The 25,337-nt window shown below is 47.1% G+C and overlaps 2 protein-coding genes across 3 annotated transcripts in view; one reads left to right on the plus strand and one right to left on the minus strand.

The window, feature by feature from the left end:
- On the plus strand, positions 1-24,227 carry LOC135401069 (glutamate receptor ionotropic, kainate 2-like). The gene is made up of 16 exons (XM_064633213.1): positions 1-273; positions 4,333-4,482; positions 5,253-5,504; positions 6,590-6,768; positions 6,831-6,884; positions 7,575-7,811; positions 8,099-8,263; positions 11,691-11,795; positions 14,163-14,258; positions 16,284-16,475; positions 18,062-18,226; positions 18,362-18,558; positions 20,223-20,421; positions 21,474-21,696; positions 23,571-23,881; positions 24,074-24,227. Exons 1-16 carry the CDS (start codon positions 141-143, stop codon positions 24,161-24,163), a joined length of 2,748 nt encoding a protein of 915 aa, XP_064489283.1. The 5' UTR covers positions 1-140; the 3' UTR covers positions 24,164-24,227.
- LOC135401068 (phospholipid scramblase 1-like) overlaps positions 14,072-25,337 on the minus strand; it is a 99,211-nt gene continuing 87,945 nt past the window's right edge. For both annotated transcript variants that reach the window (XM_064633212.1, XM_064633210.1), the window contains one exon: positions 14,072-14,415. In XM_064633212.1, coding sequence (XP_064489282.1) covers positions 14,254-14,415 — 162 coding nt within the window. In that variant the 3' untranslated portion in view covers positions 14,072-14,253. The remainder of the gene's footprint in view (positions 14,416-25,337) is intronic.

Genomic DNA, 25,337 nt, shown 5'->3' on the forward strand with positions numbered 1-25,337 from the left:
CGCTGTTTGAGGCTGAGCCAAAAGGATCTCTCTTCGGGGTCTGGAGACGTTACCCTTTCCGTCTCGATCTCCAAACTCTGCTCACGAATACAATCCCTGTGATGTGGCCTCACGGAATGTAGTGATTACCATTCCTTGCGATGTGGCGGAAATACTGTGGTGATCTCTGTTTGGTGCTAATTGTTCTCACGTGGAGCCTGCCTAATGGATATGCCCTGGAGGCCATCGTGGACCCGGATAGTAAAGACCTAAAGGATCAAGTACTTGCCGTCGGTAAGGAGTCCAGAGCGAAATCGTTTCAGCTAGAGGGCTCATTACACAGCCACGTTGTCACTCTTTGTTGGATGATGATGATGTTGAAGTTTTCAGGATGATGCCTACTTAACGTGTACCGTGCTGTTGCTGCATCTTTTGAAAAATTCCGAGTCGAAAAGACGGTATGCGTGGGATGATCGGAAGGATGCCCGCTAATCTAGGGGAATATTTATCACGTTGGGGGTATTACTCTTTTGCGAAACGAAGTTAAAAGTCGGGCAGGTTCGTGCATTAATCATTTAGGATTGATAAAAACCTCAGAGGTGGCTAAAAAGGACTAAAACTCACAGTCGTCTATGCTTTTTTTTCCTTTTTTTTTTCTTTTTTTTAGTCAGCGCTGGGGAATTTATGGCTTCTAAACGTATATTCTTTTGTGTTCCGACATTTCGAATATGTGATGCTGCGAAGCTTCATTCTGCCTTTCCGGAATTTGCCTACGGTTTTCAACTAGATTTTAGCATACAAAACTGTACTCCGGCCTATTTTAGAGTCCCCGTGTGAAGTATGGGATCCTTATCGCAGTACCGATATTACAAAATTGGAGGCGATTCATTCAAAGTAAACCGGTTCGATTTGTCCTATCTAGATATGACGCCGCTTCTTTTCTTTTTTTACGCTCAGTTCTGTTACAGCTATAGGACTCACTCGATCGTGTGTTAGGCGCCGGGCTGTCGGTTGAGGATGCTTCATTCGATAGTGAATCGTTGACTAAGAATTGCGTTTGACCACATGCTCAATATTGTAGAGTACGCATATCGAGTAGACTGTTTTAAGCATACTTTTTCTTTTCACGTTGCATTAACGAGTAGAATGCTATGGATGGCATTGTTCGCGAGACGTCTTCAAGTTAGTTTTTTTATCCACTCCTGCAATAGCCTCGAGTGAGGCTGCAGTATGTCCAAATAAATAAATAAATTCCGTAGGGGGCGTGCGACACCCGTATGAGCTGGTTTACAGCGAGGTGTATTAACATGAAATGTATTCGTACAGAAAAAAAAAATCTTAAGGAGATGAGGGGTGCTAAAAAAATCTACCGGAGTATTTTATAAACGTAACATGAAACCGGTTATTTGAACTAAGGTTTATTTGAACAAGAACTTTTGTGCAAGAGGCTGCACTTATACACTACACAAGTATATATAACCTTTGTTCTTTGTTTTGTTTCTTTGGTTATATATACTTGTGTTGTGTCGCAGTTATTTGTGTAACCTGAAGAAGTGCAGCCTCTTGCACGAAAGTCCTTGTTCAAATAAACCTTAGTTGCTCCTAACCGTTTTCATGTTACGTTTGTGATTCCCTCATCGCGGGCTCCTCGACAGTGTTTTTTCTTCTTTTTTTCTGTTTCGTTTTGTTTTCCATTTCGGAGTAATTTATGTTCAAATAGAATCAATGTGTTAAGCACAGTCTCCCCTCATTAGTGACATCAAGGAACATCTCCAACTCGCTAGGCTAAGTCACAGTAGCTTTCGTAGGAAACACGCATTGCGCTGCCCGTGACGAGCTTTCAAGTCATCCAAACTTTCTCGCAGCCCAATAGTTAGACTGTGATAATATGTATGAAGCGTAGCGATCGTAAAAGAGATCTATATACATCCTGAAGACGGAACGTGCTCATTTTGCGTCAGTGCCGAATACCGCGCAAACAAAGGACAAAACGTAAGGAACCGCGCCAGCCCAGTGCCCTTCTATATGGACCCACGAGAACACTTTTTTATTGGACCCATGATATTTCGGGTCCTCATTTTATGTCTTCTATTCTAATCAGAGACGGCTGTAAACGCCTACCACATCTGTCTCTTGCGCTCCTTCGATCCCAGAGGGAAGTTGCCCCCCCCCCCCCCCCCCACCCCCCACCCCCTAACTTAGAATCAATAAGCCTTATCTTCTTGCCTGGTAATGACGAAGCACTTTCGTGCTCGCCCCAGGAGCCCTCTTCAATGTAGATGAAAGACTCGCTTTAACTGCAATAACGAACCAATATCGACTGAAGACTTTCTGCGGTTTCTGCTTCACTTCCTTTGGGTGATGTTCGGCGCTTCCCCGCGGAAAATTGCCCTTCACGCGTGGAGAGTTTGTTATTCCAGGAAAAAGTGGGTATTGGCTCTGCAAAGAAAAAACGCCCTCAAATGAAAGTTTTAGAAAAAGGAAGAAGGAACAGCTATAAGCATGTTCCTTCCTTGTTACGCTTTCGTTCACCTTATGTTGAGGCAGAAATGTTATGAGCTTTCAAAACGTCCGATGGTAATATACATGCCGATCGAGTCCCTGGTAAATTTGAGAGCTGTGGGATATATTGAGAATCGTAGTCCTACGTAGCTTTTTGGATTTTATGACCAGGCTGCTCTACGAGGTCACCAGCTTACATCAGCCCACTCCATCATCTTGCCCAAAGGCGACCGTCGGGCCCTTCTCCGTGCTATCTCTACAGGCAAGACGAGACCTCAGTGGACGCACGACACGACATCCTACTCCTTGCTTCACGGCGTGGATCCGTCTCTTTCACTGTCGCTTCCTCCTGGCCTTCCACGACACTACGCATCCCTTCTTCACCGCATGCGGCTGAACGTTGCGTTTACCCCAGTTATGAGGCAGCGCCTTGGCCGTCAGACCTTTCTACCACATGCACTGTGCGCGCTGACCTACACCATTTACTTACACTGCCCTGTAAACCAGCGGGAACGCGAGGTCTTGCAGCACATGATGCATGTAGTCGACCACCGCCCTTTTACCGTCTCCGGTGTTTTAAGGTCTCCGTCACTCTTGGGAGTTTCTGTCACCAATCGGGTTATCCACGATGCTTTGATCACATGAACTGCCATGTCCACCGTCATCTTTGACTCTCTATAATTGGCACTGGTACAGCGTCCACCTGCTGGCCGGCATCAGCCCCATCTGATCCTCATTTCTGTCTGTCTGTTTGTCTGTGTGTGAGTATTTATTTATTTATTTCATGAGGTAGCCATCGTTTCGAACCTCGACCGGAGGGAACACACTGGATACGAGTACAGCCTCCTGCTTTTTATAACATTACACATTTAACACTTTGGAACATCTTTTTTACCTCGTGTTAGCGCCACGAAGCAACTGTGGCCATGAGGGCGCCCAGACGTTTACAGATGGAGAGAGAACAGCAGGAAGGAGGAAAGGGGGTTAGTGTGCGTCCTGTGCCGACTTCAGGGGGAACTGTATATCGACATTCGTCTGCAAAGCCTGTCGGAAAAACCAGGGAAAACATCAGCCAGCACAGCCGTTCGTAGGATTCGAACCCATCACCTCCTAGTCTTCAGCACCAAGAGCTATACTACCAACCAGTGGATGTTTCCACCCAATCGGCCATGCCGCTGGTGTGTGATCTGTATCATAATGCAAGAGCGGGGCTACGAGACCGGGTGGGCAACATTACTGACATCACATTACTTTTTTTTTTTTTCAGATAATACTTACTTACTTACTTACTGAGGCAACGCTCACGTTGTCATAAGGTCCGTGGCGTAACATTATGCAACACCGTCAGACACTGTCTTCATTCCTGGACTCTCTGAGGGACACTGGTCTCTTCTACACGATTTACCCGACCTTAATTCATGTTGTGGCTTGTATACCTTGTGCAATGACATTATCAGGTCGTGAGGGATTTATGCGTTGGATGTTGGATTAGCGCTGTGGATATTATGTAGCATTTACGAAGCCCTGTCGTACCAAGGACCTGGACCATTATTTACCCATCACCTCGTCATTTCACGCCACATACTGAGCAGTGATTAGCCCAATACCAACACCGGGGCAGTGAACCGCAAATTAAGTGGCGAGTTTCCTCATTCATCCTCGCTTCATTTATTTGTTGCTGTTGTTGGTACAAATCGCGGTAGTACACCGTTTGCTGCTAATATTTAGTGAATGAAGAACTCTTAGTTGTGTAGAACTAGCAGACAGACTGACCACTTGCATGACAACTTGGCTTTAGGCTGGCTCACCCAGTGCGGAACGAGGGTCACTAGCGTCTGTCCTCTTATGCAGGAGGATTGTTCGAGAGCGTAAAGAATCAACTGGTCTTCCACGCCGCTGTTGACGTTGTGAATTCTGACTCAAGCATAAACCTCCTTCAGGACCTCGAACCTATCACGGAGATCGTGACTGATGATGACAGCTACGAAGCCATCAGAGACGGTATGAGAGATATAAAGGGGACATTCTCAAATTTCAAGAGCGTTTCGATTTTACCAACTTTTGTGGGCGGAAATTTCGTACTCACATACCGGCATTTTGGGAGGGATACGCTACTAAATGTTTCAATTACTGGGTTAGTTTTGAACTGTACAGGTTGGGGTGATGATGATGATTGACATTTTTGTGGCGCAAAAGCAACTACGTTTACGTACAAGTTGTGGGTTCGGCGAACGGCTTTGCATGAATCTCGCGTACAAAGACGAAGGACGCAACGCGCCTCCTGCCCCAATGCCCCCGACACGAATCTGTCGCGACGCTTACGAGCTTCTCCACAGACAGGGTTTAGACTTGACCTGCAACAAGCACGAGATATTCGGTAATAGTGGGACTACATCTTACTGCAACCTTGGCGCGTGACTTCCTTCTCTCCAGAGTTATTCGCGTCCCGCTGCAGAGAGTACACGAGGAGGAACTGTGGGAGGGGACGCTGACACGTTACGCGAGCCGACCAGAAGAGTCTGCGGTTGCTCTTCCCCGTAGTCGTGGGTGCGCTACCCCACGGTCACGACAAAATATGCAAATATAACTCTGGAGCGAAAGGGCCCACAAGAGAGTTTTGGAACCGAAGGCTCCCGTCAGACATAATTATTTCTACGATGTCAGGAAACGAACCTTCCCTTTAATCCGTACGCAAAGTTTGCTTTAGCACTAAGGGTTGTAGTTGTTTGCGGCGTGCAATACATCTTCGTGCCTTGTTGTCTTCCTCACAGCATGCCGCTTACTCGGCGTCGGGGTTGCAGCCGTTTTTGGACCTATGTCATCGGTGAGCAGTGAGCACGTGAGCTCCCTGTGCGACACACTGAACGTGACCCACTTGGAGACTCACTGGGACGCATATATGGAAGACAACGATGACTCCTTCAACTTGTATCCCTCATCTTCAGCCCTTGCAGAAGCACACACAGCGCTCATGCGTTACTGGGGATGGAAGAATGTCGCCATCGTTTACGAAGAGGACGACGGTAGGAGGGAATAGGAATAACTAGAGGAATGGGTGAAAGGACCTCCTGGTAATAGCCAGCTCGCCTGGATGAGCATAGGATAACGGGCTAACTAGATAACTAGTTAATATGGTAACTAACTGGTTAGGTTAACCGCCTTCTATGCTGAGACGGGAAGATGACCGGGGTTCGAACCGTGACATCTCAGTCTGGGTGTATTCCCTCAGTTTCCCTCAGACGCTCTAAAGGCAAATGTCTGAAGCATTTCCAGCTTTCGTCCTGATGCACTTCCCTTGACATCTCCCTACGGGTTCGCTGGATTTTCTGCCCCTCTACGTTTCCTGTGAAGTTCGCCCAGCTCGTACGGTCTATCGGAGTCCTATCACCAGCCGTATCAAGTGGGGAAAGAGCTCAGTGATGACGATGTCAACTCCACCAAGTAGTGCTGCTCATGGAACTAGTCGACATGGAACTGCTTGCCGTAGTCGACCACGCTCACGCGGGCAACGTCATGACTATAAAAAAAAAAGGGGGGCGTGCGTCCTGGGCCGACTTCACACGTAGCCGGCACCGAGATTCGAACCTGGGTCACCTCCCAGTCTCGGCGTGGCATGTCATCTAGCCACTAGGCCACGAGAGACGGTGTCAACTCCACCCCTCGGTAGTAGCTTATATTCTCTGCGATCGAAGTACAGTCGCTCATTATGAATGTGCCATGCGGTGAGCTAAAGCAAAACGAAACAAACGAGGTCGATGTTATTGATATTGATGAAGAAAAAATAATAGGGAGAGAAAACAACGAAACAAACGAAAATGTGTGGAACAGATAGCTCTATCTGAAAAGTTCCGCGTGGCTTGAAGCACACGAAGACACGGAAGGCACTTAGGCAGGGGCGAAATTCTGCGAAATTCTGAGCCAAGTGTTGTATAATGGGACGGGGAAGGTGGGTGTACAGGTATAACTTAGAGTGACTCTATGCCGTCAAGGGAACTTTAAATATGACTCAGACTGTGTGTCTCAGGCCATTTTCTAATAGAACACATGATCCAATACACTGTCATGCATGACTCAAGCTCCTTACATGTCCTTCTATACACGTTTCTAGAAATCGTCCGAATGAAAGACCTACTTCAAGAAATGCGTGAAGATGACATCGAAGTGAGCTTCTTCCATCGTAACGAGACCGAGTCCTACAGGGACATCCTCAATGCAATCAGAGAGGAGGACATCGAGAACATATTCGTTGCGATCGAACAGGACGACATCGAGGCTTTCTTGAGACAAGTATAACTTAGTATATGCTACACTCCACACAGATTTATTCAGTGTCTACATCTCCATTACAGGCAATGCAAATCAGCATGTTGTCCAATGAGTATTCCTACCTGTTCATGTCGCTGGTAAGTCCACGTTAACGTCCAGCGTACCGCTGATGGATACATGTTTCAGATATGTTGTATTATATCGTTGTTCCGTTAACCCGTGAGATGGCATTAGCTAGCAAAAGTCAGCTAGAAAGTGAAAGAAATTGGCTGCGTCTTCGGGCATACTAGTAAACTTAAAAACTTAAATGCTGAAGACCAAGAGGGACATCCTCTTCAAGACGGGAGATCAAGCGGGCACGCTTTTACGAACATTGAGGAGATTCCTCAGTGCTGTCCTCAATATCTTTGCCAGTGTTCCACGCACGAGTACGAGTACGAGTGTACGAGTAGCCTTGAGTACAGTAACCATGCCCGAAGCACTACCAAAGCTACTGAGGATGTCACTGAGGAACCTCCTCAATGTTCCTGTAAGCGCGCTGGTCTTGGGCCCACCAGACTCCTTTCGGTGCCATTGAACGTCTTCCTTATATTCTCCCTCTGTTTTCTTCTTTCTCCACAACTGTTACGGACGGACATACACGGCTCTCGACGTTGGTGAGCCCTGCAAAGCTATCGCTCTAAAACATCAGGCCCGCATAAAACTGCAGTCGGGTCCACGGAATCATTCAACTTTATGTTACCGTCATTGACATACGCTTTTAGGCATGGCACGATAGAAAGTATGAAGGATATTGTCATTCCTTCTCATCGGTTTGCTATCCACAGGACTTTCATGCGGTTGACCTGGACGATTTCATCTACAGCAAAGCGAATATCACAGCTCTACGCATCGTAGATGTGGGCGACGAAGTCTTGGAGAGGTTCGAGATGAAAATTCAGGAACTGGAGGCTGCTAACCGACCCAAACCAAGTGGAGCGAGTCAAGGGCCTGACGAAAATGATGAAGAGGAAGATTTCGAAGGCGACGATGATGACAATGTGAAGTTTCCACCGAAAGTTCCGGCGAGTATTCTTGCTTTTCTTTTTCTAAACCGGGACGTTCTAAGAGAACTGCCCGAGTGAAGATTTTCAGCGTTTCAGCTCGCACTATGTATCGTGTCCCGCAACCGCTATTAGGTGACTTTCCACACTAGTGTCACAGGAGTAGCGAGGCTCGAAGCGTCCTACATTAGTTTTCGCTTAGTATAAGAGGACTACTAGAAAATTACAGACAGTGGGCGTTACTATAGCTCTGTTTATCTGGTGCAATATGCCGTACTTACTTATTTTTTCGCTCATATCTCTGACAGACAGACCATGCGTTACTCTACGACGCAGTCAAGTTGCTCGCTCTCAGTTGGAAAGAGCTGACTGGAGGAGAAGCTATTCCTGCGCAAGCAGTGCAATGCAAAAATCCAGATACATCACAAACGCACGACAACAATGCGGGTCGCATAAAGAGCATTATGAAAAAGGTGAGTTCGTAATATTTCGTTGCTGTGCCTGCTGTAGAGCATTACGGTATTGGGGATGCCTTGGTGCACGCAGTTTCTCAGCTCAGAACAATATTAATACCAGCGCAAATGGAGACACAATGGCCACCATTTTGCAAGCTCTTAGTTCACGGCATACGAATATCGATCGCTGCACTGTCAACTCCTCCCATAATCTGGCTGGACCTGACGGCCGAATGTTTTCCTCAAAGTCGGAGGCTGAGGCATTAACTTGAGCTCAATATACTGAGATGGTTTCAGTGACCCACCCTATTGTTTTGCTCGTCTGACTTGTCTGCGGCGAGGAATTCACGTCTACTGTTGCATCGCATCAGTTGCAAGTCTGCATCGCCCTTTACTACGCACGAAGGCGTAGCGCAAGGACGACGCCTTTCGCACCTCATCAACAGCTGCAGAACTCTACGTCATTATATTCTTTCTCCAGCACTTAATCCCGCGAGAATGTGGGCAGTGTTCACTAATTCCAGATCAGTGTTCTCAAAGATGTCGAGAACACAGGCATACGATGCTCGCTCGCACGCTTAATGACGGATGTGCTAATGACTTACCAGCACGTGCACAAGGCGGAACACAGGCTAGTTCTCCAGTGGGTTCCAGCCTATTGTGGTGTCGTTGGGAATGAACAGGCTGACAGGCTGGAATGAACTGGAACAGGCTGGAATGAACAGGCTGACAGCGCCGCAGAAGCAGAGCTCTCTCATCTAGGAAACAAACGAGTATTGCACTGCTGATAGGATGGCGTCGTTCCATTCCTCGACGTCAGGTGTCACCCCTGGTTTCTCGCCAATTGACAAATGACATCCCCCTCCCCCAACTATGCTTGTAGGAGTTGATCCAACGCTCGCTTTCCGGATGCCACGATACACCACTTGTCAGGAAGCTGCTGCATTTATTCATCGAATGTGACCACAGTGCTGTCTGCAGTAATGCTGTTCTGCGGAAGCTGAATTTTGGACCCATAATCATCAGCCTTGTTGGATCCCGAGAAACAAGAGATACTGGAAACAGATTTGCCAACGCAGCTTTGTGGGGCACACTGACATGCTACGGTCAGTCCTATCCGAAATTTCGAAACTATGCTAACAACGTGGTGCCCATCTTGTGCAGCAGCCCTGCGTTCTTTTGTGGTTCCTATTCTGCTAACACGAAATATTTCTCCACATTCATATCTGAACAACAGCGACGGTAGAAGACATCACGGAGGAAGGAAGAAGCGGCGATATCCTAAGCGCCCGCGAGAAAAGAAGGACTTTGACGAAGAAGAAGAAGAAAGTGGGGCAAGTGACGTATGAAGGTTATCTTTCTCAAAGTAGAGGTAACCTTATGGCGGGTAACGCCTATCGAGTAATTCCGAAACTAACCGGCCGTTATCGAAACTCTCCACCGAATAGTCCAGAAGACGTCAACGAAGGCGTATATCACGAAGCCTGTTGCGATGCGGACTTAACGCGCTGGGTGCGCTTTCTGCTGCGGACGCTTGGTGTCGTGCCCATGAACACAAAATCTCAATGCAGACGACACTTTCTTCTGCATGTCGTCTGCAAACTGAGAATGGGTGATGCGCCAAAGCATTCTACGTCGGCCTGCTAAAAATGCCAGTTTGTAAATTGTTGTAGTACACATTTGTCAGAAAGCTTTCGCTGGCGCTGCCCAGGTGGCGCTTACGTAATTGATATAAAAGTGCGCGTTCGAATATTCATCGGTGAAGGCGCACCCATGGCGTACAGAAAGACGTCAACTGTGGCGCATAAAAATACGAACTTAGCTTATGCTATATGCAGGCAACCACATGCGACTGTAAAACCGAAACCGGAGAGCTAGCGGCGACGTCACACGGCTGGTCGCAAATTCACTTTTCGCTGGAATATTGGGTGTCTCCTCGGCCTCCTTCTTATTCCTTCCTCCATGGAAAAGATACATAACGGCGAGCATTGCATAGAACAGTAAAGGGCGCGCAAATCCATTTATGCGCGCCACACCGCACGAACAATAGTTGTCTCCACATCAAGGAGGGAGAACAGAAACATCGTTACCAAGCCCCGCTTATGCGTCTGGCTCACGTCTTCTCTCGACCGCAGCGAGAATCGGCGGGACGTCGGCCGCTGCTGAGCCTCAGGAAACCGCAAGATACCGCAACAAGAAATGCAGTCGAAGAAGGGCTCTACGTGCCTCACGGCACAGGAGGCTAATTTCGTTGCGAGATCCCCCTTTCGCTTTCCCATTGTAAGCTCTGATTCTCAGCAAGACTCACAGAAGCAGCACAAAAAGAGCGCTGTCGTTTCTCTTTGTGAGATTGGCAGCCGGACAGAGTTACTCACCATCGGCAAACACATCGAGCGGAAGCCGATCTCTATTTGTGCTCTTCGCAGCCGCTTTTCTTTACCAGTTGTCAAATACGTGTCAGTCGAAGGGGCATCCGATGTTTCCGTTGTATTCGCTTAGCGCTGTGATGAGAACTGCTGCGAATGTAAATAAATCGCGGAAAGTCACGCGATTTGGGTTCGGTAAGCCCTGTGAACTCTTATACTGCTTGTGTAACAGACCGAACGATGTCCCACTTTATACCTTGTAGTCGACGGGATAGGGGACACCTATGCACTTTATGTCCTGCCTTTCCACTGAGATAATCTCGCAAGATACCAGAGACGTTCAACTGAAATACTACGAAGGAAAATATAAGGTTACAGCTTTTGACCTCTAGTTACGTCGGCACCCAGCACACCTCCTGTTCATGACACAAAGTAACTGTACTGAGGATGGAACTCACAAACTGGCAAACACAACAAAAGCCTCGAGGTGCTAAGAACGTGAAAGACTGATGTATGACAGTCGTCGAACTCGAGATTATACCGGTCAAGTGCTTCTGTCTGGCTTTTTCGACGTCTGCCATATATTCCAGTCCTTCTATTCGTTCACCTCGCAAAAACAACGTGACGCATTTTCCTGCTTTGCTACCCAAAGTGACGATACCCATATGGTGCGTGATAACAGACGTCTTTGCCCATACTCCATACTGCTCCATTGCACTACACATGACTTCTGTAACACTCGGCCATGTGAGTCTTTACTGAGAACTGCAAACGGGGTGCACGCTAACGAAAATTAAAATTATTTCTAGTTGCGCGTAAGAGTGTCTCGAGATTTCTAGCATGTTATCCTTATCAACGAAGGTAACGTTCGACGACACCGCACCGTCTCCTGACGTGACAAAATACCAGTCTCTCATATCGTGACTAAGTCACGTGACTCTACAGGAAGTCGACAACACGGTGGACGTTTGATAAACCATGGAAACCATCATGGCCGAAACCTCGAACGTGTTCCAAATGCAACATCAGCAATGGGGTGAACTCCTAACAATTGTTCCCGATTCTCCTTTTCCATGCAGATTAAATTCGACGGACTAACGGGAACAGTCGACTTCGACGACAAAGGGTTCCGAACCGGTGTTGAATTTGCCATCACAGAACTGGGAGCTGACGGACTGGAGACAGTGAGTAGATAGAATTAACAGGACAGCTACATCTTTATAGTCATTGCGAGGTAGCGGGATGCTGCCCCCCCCCCCCCCCCATGACGACTTGCGGAAATCCACGGTGTCTTTGTTTTCGGCGAAGTAGAGGTAAAAGAATCGTAATTACGAATAGCGATAATTACCAACACCTCAACCGATAAACATAGACTAAAATATCGATATTTTATTTACATAGTATATCGATATCCGCAAGAAAAGTGTCGATATTATATTAATCGATAACAGTGTTGGTATCGATAACAAATTGTTGTCTGTTAATTGCTCCCCTGTCTCGGGTCTCCTCCTTGTCATTGTGATACTTATGAAGTGATGTGTATTAATATATACGCCATAAAATAAGCGATGTTTATCAATATGTGTCAATTATCCACGACAAAAATACCGTTACTTTATCCCTAAGGCCGGTTTCGCAAGACCGTATTACTACCGCTTGTTTATTTACTTATTTTTCGCAAAGATCAACATCAGCACTATCCTATATTTACGATCGAAATTGATGTTCTGACGCTGGAACACAGAAGAAAGGACAAACGAAGATGTGGGAAGATGTGGGTCCGAGTCCTGCACTCTAAGAAAAAAAGGAGTAAATTGGGGAGTAATTGCAGCTTCTACTCAGACTGCAATTACTCTCCAGGACTACAAATGGTCACTTAACTTCGCAAATGGTCTCCTGAATGTAACAGTCTATGTAAATATGTGTTCTTCGTCAATTTGATGGCATAAGGCTGTATAACTCAGCCAACTTAGACATTTTCCACCCACACAGAGTAAGAAACAGTTGGTGCTTCTTTCTTCGCAAATTGTGCCCTATGTATGTCGCAAGAGTTTATATCACTCGATATATCACGGTTGGCGGTTTAATTCAAGTATTTTCATACCTGCACACGAATTATGTACCTGGGACTCTTAGAACAGAGCGTGAAATGCAGTCTCCACCCTGTGACATGCATTTACTCCCGTGCATGTACTCCCGAAAGGGACAATTTTTTGTGGCAATGCATTTAGACCCCAAAAGAAGGAAAACTACTCCTTTTTTTTCTTAGAGTGTGCAGCTGGCTAACCTTTTCAGTGACTTCCACTTCCTTCGATTATAGTATTTGTTTTCCGTTTGCTTCAAGAATAGAACCTGAAAGTAATCGAGCTCCGCAGGTTCCAATGGACCCGTTTTGGCTCCGTTAAAAACAAAGCAAAAAAAAAAACGTTAGCGTGAATTGGGCCTAAATAGTGCATTTTAGTACAACGGAAGGACTCTACGAGAACGATACGATAAAGGAAGTCATCCAATCCAAGCTTAGCAATGTAATGTCACCATAGCTCGGCAAACCCACGACCACAATCATCTGATAAGGCATGAGGTCAGCCGCGCGTGCTACGAACTCACGTGAAGGTCGACATGGCGCTATATCTATCGCTTAGCTCGCTCATGCCGCATATTAGCGCACCCACCAGATAACATCACAACCTGTGACCAGAGATCGGCAAAGTAACGCATGCTCTGGTCGCACACTCTTAAAAATGAACTTCGCCGCACAGCAGGCTCCTAGCCAACCACCATCACGAATGACAATTATGTGACATTTAAGTGACAATTATGAACAGCATAAGTGTCACAAAAAAGGCGTACGCCTCCCGTTCTCAACAAATCAGATAACGACATCATTCGTGATGATGGTTGGCTAGGAGCGTGCTGTGCGGTGAAGTTCATTTTTAAGAGTACAGGTAATGTTACCCGGTGAGTGTGCTAAATATGCGGCATGATCGAGTTCAGCTATACGCCATGTCGACCTTCACGTGAGTTCGTAGCCTGCGACTGAGCTCATGCCTTATCAGATGATTGTGATCGTGAGTTCGGCGGCCCAAAATGTACTAATGTACTAATGTACAAAATGTACTAATTAGTACAAGCAGCAAAATGTACTGAAAGTGGAGTGCAATACGGGTGGACGGTATGTGTCTTATCAATGTTCTTTAGTTTCAAGAGTCTGTTCAAGGCCTTGCACCTACCCGTCCACCCCTATTGCACTCGACTTTCAGTACATTGTGCTGTTTGGGTAAATGTCACCCGCTTCAAAGAAGCGGGGCGATTGGCTTATCATGTTTTCGGAGCTGTTATCGTGAACGTCTTCCGATGTACTAAAACTAGCTTCAAAATAACTATAACATCAATTGGGTAAATATCGATCATACAGACACAAATATCAAAATTACTCCATCCCTATACGACGAGGTCGTGACAGAAAGGCGGTGTCAGTAGTTTCTGAACAGCCGTAATTGTTGTATTATTTATTTATCCTTTTCTTTGTTTTCTCTTTTCTTTTCTCACAGATTGGTACATGGTCGTCAAGAACAGGATTAAACGTGACAGCGGATGAAGATGATGCAGGCAAGAAACGGGAGAAGCTACGCGTCGTCGCCGTCACCGTAAGAGTCGTACAAACACATAGAGTAGCATCTGCAAATATGCAGGGATCCAAAGACACAGCTGTTTCTTCAATGTCCACGTAGGCTTCGAAGGTGGCGGTACAAGTCTCGTTTTCCAGCTTTGAATGACAAAAATCTGGGGGAACTTCGTTGCCTGCTAAAGAGATTATAAGACGCTTTCATCATCATTATCATTATTGTTGTTATTATTATTATTATTATTTCTAAGCTATTTGAATCGTTATGACTCCTCAGCACCGTAAATAAGTACTACGAGTATATGCAGAAATATGATGGAACAATGCAGCAGTTTTCTGTCCGTGCAATGAGAAATAGTGTTTTTTTCTTGAACTAGTGTTGTGCACTACATGCGTGTCACAGGGGTTTATAACTTGACATATTCAGTCAGTCTTTTCATTTAAGAACACTTACTAGCCCTGGTACTTAGCTAATATAGTTTAACTCCTCCGAACATCGCAGCCCCGCGTAACAATAGTATAAATCAATTAATCGCATTGACAGTATCATATTTAGCGTGCGTGGCACCTCCGTTTGAAAAAAAAAAATGCATGAGAAAACGTCAGATTTTTTAATGTAAAGGGGAAACACGCAAGCGCGGAGCCGCTTGACATTGTAGCTGTACATTGAAAAAAAAAAGAGAGAGAGAGAGAGAGAAAATGATTAATGTGCTACAGATATTACATGAAAGTACAATTGATTAAGGAGCAATGACATTACGATGAGCAAGAATTACATAAACGCGGAAGTAGCATTTAGGATTGCTCGAAACTCTGCTGAACGTATCACGTGGTCGTTGAGGAGCAACTGTGCAAAACATTTTCGCTGAACGGAGTCTTACGAGTCCTCAGTTCAATTTACAAGAACGTTCCGAAAAATCACCAAAGAAAAGGGCGAGGCGGCGTAACTTTGGAAGTATGGCCGGACCTCCTAGGCCCTACCCAGCCGTCATGACGCGATTGGAAGATATGTTTTAATTTGCCACTGAAACCCCGCTACGGCGCCTGCTACGGGCGCGGTGCGGCGCTGGCCACTCATGCCTCCGCACGCCGCGATCCATTGCATTGATTAGCAATGGATCATGGAATGGGTCCCAATTAGTATCTGCAATTAGTCCCAAAAGGAACGAATGGTTGTGGCAATGCATATATCCCCCTAAAAGGACTGAAAAGACTCATTGGCCTTGTGTAGGAATGCGTAATATGTGCCGCACAGCCCGCCGCACACGAAACAATAAAAAATTCAAAATTATGGAGTGGTTCGCACTGCTCCTTTAATATTCGTAAAAATCCAGTACGTCAGTGGTTCCCGGACTTCACCGCCCGGTAGACGCCGTCGTCGCGACCTCCGTCGCGATGCGGACGTCTTCCGGTCTCATTCAGAGCGAGTCCTCTGGACTAAACACTCTTGCACGGTGGCATGCTGCACAACTGCGTGCTTCGTTCACAGACAACGCACGCGAAACAGTTTTCTTAGGTTCTTCGCGTCCGCTCTCACTCGAGAAGGCGCCACTGCGCGGTGCACCGTGATGCCGGGGCGTCGATAGACGCAGACGCCGTGGCCTTTAGTGGGTGTGAGAAGACCTCACAGCATAGACATTGGCCCTCGTGCACAAGTGAAAACAGGCGTGAAAGCGAGACTGCGAGATGCAGCGAAAGCGTCGGGTACCCCGCATGCATGCGCATTTATGAGAAACATCCGGGTCTGCTACCGCGGGCTTCCTGGTAACGCAGAATAGTGGGCACGACGTGACATTTTTTATTATTATTATTATTAATTTGCGGGCCTCCTCGCGACCCCCCTGGTGGTCGCGACCCACAGTTTTGGGAACCACAGCAGTACGTGACTACCACCAAACGAACGACACACAGGCACGGTCACAGGGCACGTGCAATGGCAGGACACACAGTTTTCTCTTTCTTTTTTCCCTTTCTCTTTTCCTTTTTTTTTTTTTTTTTTTTTGCAAGTAGTAAATGTGACAGCATGTGCTCCATAATTGCAATGCAGAGCGCACCGTTCTTGATGATCGAAGAAGAGGATGGCGTCAAGAAATTCACAGGCTTTTTTGTGGACTTCCTGGAAGAGCTGGAGTCTCGACTAAACATAGAATATGAAATTCACATTGCTGAAAATGGCACGTACGGCGTAATGGACCAGGAAGGAAAATGGAATGGGATGATTGGAGAACTGATGGACGGGGTAAGTATATTTTCTACTTACGCGGTAACTTCTTCCTGACTTTCAGGATGGCAGCTCCACACACTCAAAATGGCTAGGGTGCCTGAATACTAGCTCCCTCTGTTGGGGTGAAGAAAACCGCGTCGTCTGCTACGAATTTCCGCCATCTTGAAGCCCACGCGCACCTCCCGCTGCGCCGTCAAAGGTGTAGCTGTACAATTAGCCTACACTTTGTAATTGAGTAAATTATTTGCAGAGGACGTTCGACAAAGTTGGTGAAATTGGAACACAGCATTCGTGAGCGTGGGCTTCAAAATGGTGGCTTGGCGGCGTTGACTTCTGCAAAGGCTGACTCCACCACCGTACACCCTACATCCTAAACATGGCTGGAGAGCACACGTACCGCCAGTTGTATTTTTCTTCACGCGTAACTCGCACGTTTCCCATTACTTTACAACTCGGCGCTAGGATGTTCAATTAGTACCACACACACCACACACAATGCACCACCTGCAGTGAGTAATTGTCGTGCGTGGCATGTCGGCACGGGAAGGCTTTTGTAGGCCGCCACCCTGCGGGTTTCCAAACGCGAGGACTAGTTAAAGTTTGTGTCAGGTAGCTGACGCGTCGCGAGAAATATATGATGGTAGGGAGATCGCTACTGTTGCCGCGCGAAAGTGTCACACGTTGAATGCATTTCATCCCACATGTAGTTAATTACCGCTAAGCTCAAATTTCGCCAATCGAGTTATTGACCGTTGAAGTTCATTTGAGAACGAATTACGCGGTAAATGAGACGACGTACTCGTATCAACACATCATGCTGCTTATGCATGAACACCTTCATGCAGATGAGGTTGATGTAGAGTCATGTGAATTGGTGCGTCCATCTTTTTCTTTAAAAAGCTTGAGATCCCCGAACACGTGAACCTACACTACCACCATTTCTCTGAACATTTTCGGGAAACATCTAATCAGAAGGATTTTACAGTCAGTATATAAGGAACAGTTCCTAAATTTAAGGTAGCAGCGTCTTCATCGAGTCCGTTTCAGTACAGCGAGGTACCCCTACTCCCCCCCCCCCTTTTCAACATTATTGTGCACCATCGTGTTCGTTCGTGTAGCAAATCAATCTAGAACGCCGGCATTACTAAATACAACGAGCGCCACCCTACAACGTTTCACAAAACCGGACATACCTTGCTCTCCTGTAATGGTGCGCCATCTACCTCGATATAGCTGCACTATAGTGCCGACGCCCGGACGAGCGCTGCCCTCCCCCGCCTCCCCCAGTAGCATGGTGTGACGTACAAGCTGCTGTGACCGAAGGTAACACCGAAGGGCAGCAAAATTCGTGAAGGATGTAACCGCACATTCCACTGACATATTGAAAATACTGACGAAGAGAGGTGTCAATTTATCTACCGAAATGCCCTTGCCAAACAGCGCGGCATGCTGCTTGCGGATTCTGCGTCCAGGGCCGACTTCATACAAATATACCGCTGTTGCCGACGGCAGAGCTGCGAATATGATGTCAGCTGATTAAGAATTGCCTTTCATTGTGTAAATTGCACGTTCTCCACACTCAAAATCGTTCCTGTCCACAGAAAGCTGATCTGGCCGTGGGTGACATAACCGTAACCGAAGCACGTGAACGTGCTGTCGACTTCACTTTGCCTTACATGACGACCGGATTGGCGGTCCTTACGAAAGACAGTGAATCGTCCAAGCCAGGCGGCCTCTGGTCATTCTTTCTGCCACTAACACGAGAGGTAAGCCGTAAGGGCTACGTGTCCAGGTGTCCGGGTACACCCGCAGATCCAACGTCTTGTTTTTCGCTGCGTAGCATGACAACCACCAGGAACTTCCTCAAACACTTAAAAGAATCCACGGTCATTTCCTTGCAGGTGTGGGTGTACCTAATCTTAGCTATGGCTTCCACCACCTTCGTCATGTACATCAGCGCCCGGCTCAGTTTTAAGGAGTGGGGCCTCGTGGAGAACCACAAGGGCGAAGACACCATGGAGAACAGGTTCAACCTGTACAACTCGTTTCTTTTTGTGCTCACCACATTGGTTCATCAGCGGATGAACCTCGATCCCAGGTAATATTCAGCTCTAAACAACGTTTCTCTTTTTTCAAATGTAATATAGACAGGACGATAAATGTAAGACAAATGTAAGACAGGACGATAAATGTAAGACAAATGTAAGACAGGACGATATTTTTTTGCGCTCCGTAACAAATACCGCTGGAACGGAAGACGCCGAAACTATCGCCAACGGTGCACGAATTACTTAAAAATTCTGTAAAAAAATTATTGGTTTCCAGATTTCCTATCTACTGTCAAAAGTGTATTCCGCCACTTTCTTGAGCTATTGTGCGTTAAATTTGCAAAGCCGAAGCGAAATAAATGTCGTAACAAAGCTTTTACTGCAATGAAACTACGCAAAGCCCCATACACACAGGGCTCGCAAGTCTATACGCAATTAGAAATGTTACGTGGCGGCGGATGTCTTTTTTTATTTCCATTTATCCTTTTTCTTCTTTTTTTTCTTTTTTTGCAATCTTACAATTTGGCGACGAAGAAATGAACCAAATGACAATTTTGTATAATTTTTTTTTTTTTACAGAAATTATGTCTTCCAAAGTACGAGGGGCGTTCAAGTCAAACCGGGACTATTCATTTTTCGCAAAAGTAAAATGAACTTACAGGAAAGAAATTACTTTTATTTTTCAACGTAATCTCCAGCTGCACTGATGCACTTGTCCCAGCGTTTCACGAGGGCTTGGATGTCAGCAGCGTAGAAATCCTTACCTGCGCGTAATAGCCATGATCGGACCGCATTCTTGACTTCGTCGTCGCAGCTGAAGTGGCGGCGCCCAAGGAACGCCTTCAGTGGCCCGAAGAGATGGAAATCGCTGGGAGCGAGGTCTGGACTGTAAGGGGGATGTGGCAGCAACTCCCAGCCAAGTTCCTGTAAGGTGCGTGTCGTGAGATGCGCGGTATGCGGGCGTGCATTGTCCTCTAGGAGGAGGACTCCTTTGGTGAGGAGGCCCGGCTTTCCGAAACTGGAGGTGTTCACGAATGATAGTGTTCGACGTTCCCACAGAAAGGTCCGTCTTTCGAGTCAGTTCGAGACATGTTATTCGTCGGTCCTTGAGGAACAGGCGCTCCACAAGTTGGATGTTCTCAGGAACTCTGACACTGGGCTCTGAGCGTCCCGGTGGGGATCGCCCTCCACTGATGTACGGCCGTCTCGCAACCGTTTGCACTACTCAAACGCTTTGCTGCGGCTAAGTGTATCGTGGCCATACTGAGCCTGAAGTCTTCTGTGAATTTCGGATGACTTTACGCCTTCATTCACGAGAAACCTCATGACAATTCGCTGTTCGATGTGCGCGCCCACCTCGTTGTCGGCCATCTTGTCCAGCACGTGTCTTCTGTTTTGCACAAACTTTGGACCACCACGTGGTGAACGCGGAGGCCTGTCGCGTGTGAAAATCACGAAAATGAAGTAGCGCGAGCCATTTGTACACTCAGGAGACAGAGAGTCCCGGTTTCACTTGAACACCCCTCGTATATTTTTTCATTCATTTCTTCTTCAGTACAGACCCCGGACATTACCCTGGATAACCCAGTATTTGCTTAAATTGTGCAACTACAGTCGCAGAATACATCAATTATTGCTGTTCTTTCCGTATAACCCATAATCAATACTAATGTAAATATAATACAGTCAGGAGATCGCTCACTAAACTTTGCAGCGCTATGGCTACACGGGCTCTCGCTGCTTTCTGGTACTTCTTCACGTTCATCATATTGGCCATCGTCGTGAGCAATCTGTGCGAAACCATCCTGTGGGAAGATGATGGTGTCGACTACAACACAGTGCAAGACGTACTCAAGGCTAGAGGATTTTCCTATATCGCCGTAAGATCTGGAAGCACCAGAAAGTTCCTACAGGTACGAAATCTCTTTTCAAAACACCTGAATTAATTTCGGCCCGGTATGCAACAGGCACTTGAGGCAGATGGCGAGCAGAACAGACATTCCCCTATATGGTGTCTGAATACTAGCTCCCTGTGTGTAGGGTGAAGACAACAGCGTCGTCTGCTACGATATCCGCCATTTTGTCTCCAAAGCGAAGAAGAGTATTAAAGTAATAGTAAAGAAGAACCAAGTAAATAAACAGCAGCTTGTGGCGTTTGAAGCTGTCGAAAGCGGAATACAAAATGCAGGGATGGTGACCAATAGCATCAAAATGGCGCCTAGGCGGCGCACGCTTCTGCAAAGAATTAGGGTATAGAGAATGATTCTGCCGCACACAGAGGGAGCTAAATATTGTTTTACACGGTACAGTAAGCTACCGCACCATTGAGGGCGCCACAAGTATGTGCGGCCGAGATAAATGAGATAGATGATTGTTTTGAGATAAAGGTAAAACTTAATCAGGAAGTTTGGTCTCGTAGCGGTGGAAAACAAGTATCGGAAGCTATTGGCAGTGACAGCGAATGCACTTTCAAAATTCAAGTATGAACAATTGGCTGTGAACTGAAATGATATATTTCTTACTTCGATTCTCATGTCCAGGTATGAAGTAAAGAAAGACAGGAAGCGCGCCCTAGTGATGCTGGAAGTGCGGGCAAGCCGTGTGACGTCGTTGCCAGATTTCCGATTTTTGTTTTACAGTTGCCTGCATTCTATAGTTTCGGAATTCATGGAGAGGCGTGATTGTAGATTGCCGAAGCCAGGCGAGGCGGGGTGGCCTGCAAAATGGCAAGCGCAGAGCCCCGCCATTGGCTTTCTCAGGTAACGTGACCCTTCACAGGGCTCCAACAATGTTAAAACTCACTCCTCTGTTCATACGTCACTTCCTCCACGCCTTTTTCTCGAATACACGTAGGGCGGCTCTTCTCTTCCTCCATGTAACCAGACATGTAAAGTTGTGGTTTGGGTCCGACCCTGGTTCGGACTATCGTCTTAAGTATCGTATCTTATCGTATCTTTTCCTACAGGAGTCAAAGGTCCCTCTACATCAGAAGCTCTCTGCTCTGGTAGAGCGAAACGCGCAGAACTTGCCGACGAGTGTGGCTGAAGGCTTGGACCGCGTTCGAGAAGGGCACGTCGCCTTCGTCATGGAGCAAGCAAGTGCACTGTATGCCACCCACCAGGACTGCAATTTCACGCGCACGGACCCATTCGTCTATCACTCTGCTTATGCAGTTGCCACTCCGAGAGGCAAGCAAATTCGCACCTCTTGTCCTCAAGTGTCAAAACGTTGCTACAAAAATGACTGACATATTAATGCGCGTGGACGGTATATAATTCCAGTATGGGTGTCATCTCCACTTTATGACGCAGTGACACTGCGATCGTTCTTGAGCTTAAAGGGAAAGTTCGCTCCGCATCGCAATTGAAAAATATATATATATATATATATATATAAGTGAAAAAAAAATAGCCTAGGCTCTTTGGCTGCACGTTGAACATATGTTTATAAGTCCCAAACGTCGCCACACCAGCATTGGACAGCTGTTTCGGCCTTATTGGGCCTTCATCAGCAATGCGTAGGTGGGCTACGTTTGAGCGAGTGGCATATAGTGGCATAGTGGGTAATATATATATATATATATATATACGACTGGTAGGAGCGCCTGACTCCAAACCACTCTCCTGCGAGCCCTTTCCATAAAAACAGACGAAATTCCCGGGAGTCCGCGGTGAGGAGCCACAAGGACAATCTGCTCGTCAGCTCGTGTGACGTGTCTGTGACGGTTTCGTGACGTTTCGCTAAAATTGTCACGCGTGTATCCTCTCACACAAATCCTTCTCGTGTGTTCTCTGCAGCAGGACGTTGGACTTTTTCACAACTGCTTATGCGCATGCGCTGCGGCGCCGATAACCTTTGGTGCGCCGGATAAGGATATCTCCGCGTTCAAAAGACGAGTTCAGAAAATCCCAGAGTGCTTAGCGTCGCTTTGAACTGTGGGTGTTTACTAATACGAAAGAAACGGGTGGCCTCCAAACTGTACCGATTTCTCCCCTACCGGTCCATTGTCCACGACGTGTCAAGGTCAGCGAAAGCGGAATGTGAAGGATTATTATTCGTTCCCCCGCCCAGCAAGCGCCCAGGATGCAACGCCTGCGCAAAGAGCACTGGGATTTTCTGAAGTCGTCTATTATGGCGCTGGATGGGACGACAGAAGTGGGGACAAGTGGGGTCACCGCGCGAACTCGTAGGCTCCACTCCAACACCGGGTTTTGGTCCTTTATGCTACCCACGTGGGTTTGTTTTGGCAAGCGCCGAGGGTGGTTCGCTGGAGACCCGCTAGGATACGACTCGTGGAGGAATCGCGTCGCGGCAGGAGCGACTGGAGCAAATCATCCACAGTTGAGATGCCTCGTGAAAGGGAACGCCCCGGCGTCGTCACACCGACGACACAGATACGTCTCTCGGCGCGGGAATTTCAAGGCGTATGATTTATAACGACGATAAGAAATTATAGCGCTCAAGTCGACGAAACGTGAAGCTGGGATTTCGTAACTCAGGCAATGTACTACCAGGGGAAACATAAATATACAAAATGATGCTGGGAAAGGGAACTATACCTTTTATGACATTTTAGCACCGTACTGGACAATAGACAGTTTTAGTATACCCATGCGTACGCCCTTGCGTACGTAAGGGATCGCGTTGATGGTTCTGCGCACGCCCATACCAGAAAAAGAGGTTTGCACAGTGCGCAGAACCACCAATGCTATCCTTCACGTACGCAAGGGCGATAGCGTACGTACTGTACTTTAATCTGACAGGAATGTTTTTCTCTCTCTCTCCGTAAGAGAAAGGTAGAGGGGCGTTGTTTATCCCATTCCATACTAATGTTACTGCTATAACACGCGAACGTCATTAAGTTAGCACATGCGCATGCGCTTGCGTATCGAATAACGTTAACCTCAGTACCGCAGAGACAGACGTTTTTCCAAGATGCTGTTTTTCCTGCAGTTCATCCGGTGCTTACTTTTGCAAGCATTCTCTCGTACTCCACTGAGCAGAAACAAAACGGAAAGTGTGCTTACTTAACGAAAAATCATCCATTCCTTTAAACAACCAGGCTCACCCTACCGCACACTCATATCGAGCGAGATACTGAAGATGCAAGACACTGGAAAGCTTCACTGGATGCAGCACCGCTGGTGGAACCCAAAGAGACATTGTGGTCATAGAGATGGCGACGACGATGGAGATGACGATGACGATGGCGAAGACGACAACAGCTGGGAAGGCAAAGTGGAGATACGCCCTCTCAATGGCGACGACATGGCGGGGGCCTTTGCTTTCCTCTACATTGGTCTCATCGTTGCCTCCTTATTGGCGGTTGGAGAACTCTTCTACGTCTTTAGCACGAGGGCGAAAAGGGAGACGGTGAGTTATCGCAGCCATTTCGTGAGAAATGGCCCGGAATGGTTGCCAATATTATTGGGTTTCCATGGAAGGATCCATCATAGCATACACGTCATCATTAACGAAAGGAACGACAGACATCACAACGATGAACATGTCAAAGAAATGTCAATGCATGACGATGACCATTAGGTGACCTCTTTCTCTTTCCAGCATCTCAACTCCATCGCTGTGTCCGATCACATTAAACAGGCTGGGTTCGTCTGGAAGCGGTCCATGGACCTCAGCGACATGCGCATGTAAAATGGTCATAGCGAGCTGTAATATTTAATTTACTACAATAAAATTAATATATCGTGATCTGTAATTTACGAAGCACTATCATTCTTTGCGTTACAGCTACGGGACCTATCTACGAGGGGTGTTCAAGTCAAACCGGGACTTTTCATTTTTCGCAAAAGTAAAATGAACTTGCAGGCGAGAAATTAGTTTTATTTTTCAATGTAATCTCGAGCTGCACTAATGCACTTGTCCCAGCGTTTCACGAGGGCTTGGATGCCAGCAGTGTAGAAATCCTAACCGGCGCGTAGCAGCCATGATCGGACAGCATTCTTGACCTCGTCGTCGCAGCTGAAGTGGCGGCCCTCAAGGAACGCCTTCAGTGACCCGAAGAGATGGAAATCGCTGGGGGCGAAGTCTGGACTGTAAGGGGGATGTGGGAGCAACTCCCAGCCAAGTTTCGTTAAGGTGCGTGTCGTGAGGTACGCGGTATGCGGGCGTGCATTGTACTGTAAAAGGAGGACTCCTTTGGTGATGAGGCAAGGCCGCTTCTGCTTTAGCGCCTTATGCACATCCCTGAGAACCTGGCAGTAATATGCACTATTGATGGTGGTACCACTGGGCAGAAAATCAACATGAACAACGCCAGCCTTGTCCCAGAAAACCGTGAAAAAACGTTGGATGTTCTCAGGAACTCTGACACTGGGCTCTGAGCCGCCCCGGCCGGGATCGTCCTGCACTGATGTACGGCCGTCTCGGAACAGTTTACACCACTCAAACGCTTTGCTGCGGGTAAGTGCATCGTGGCCATACTGAGGCTGAAGTCTTCTGTGAATTTCAGATGACTTTACGCCTTCATTCACGAGAAACCTCATGACAATTCGCTGTTCGATGTGCGCGCTCACCTCGTTGTCGGCCATCTTGTCCAGCACGTGCCTTCCGTTTTGCACAAACTTTGGACCACCACGTGGTGAACGCGGAGGCCTGTCGCGTGTGAAAATGACGAAAAAGAAGTAGCGCGAGCCATTGTACACTCAGGAGACAGAGTCCCGGTTTGACTTGAACACCCCTCGTATATAGTGGAAGGGCATATTACCTGTCCCTTTGCTTTCCGTTCATTATTGCTTGCGCGGCCTGGATCCGAGAAACGTCCTACTACACCAGAACGTTCGTTAAAGAATATTTGCGAACACTACCA

Source organism: Ornithodoros turicata, chromosome 7, assembly GCF_037126465.1.
Source record: "Ornithodoros turicata isolate Travis chromosome 7, ASM3712646v1, whole genome shotgun sequence".
Lineage (NCBI taxonomy): Eukaryota > Metazoa > Arthropoda > Arachnida > Ixodida > Argasidae > Ornithodoros > Ornithodoros turicata.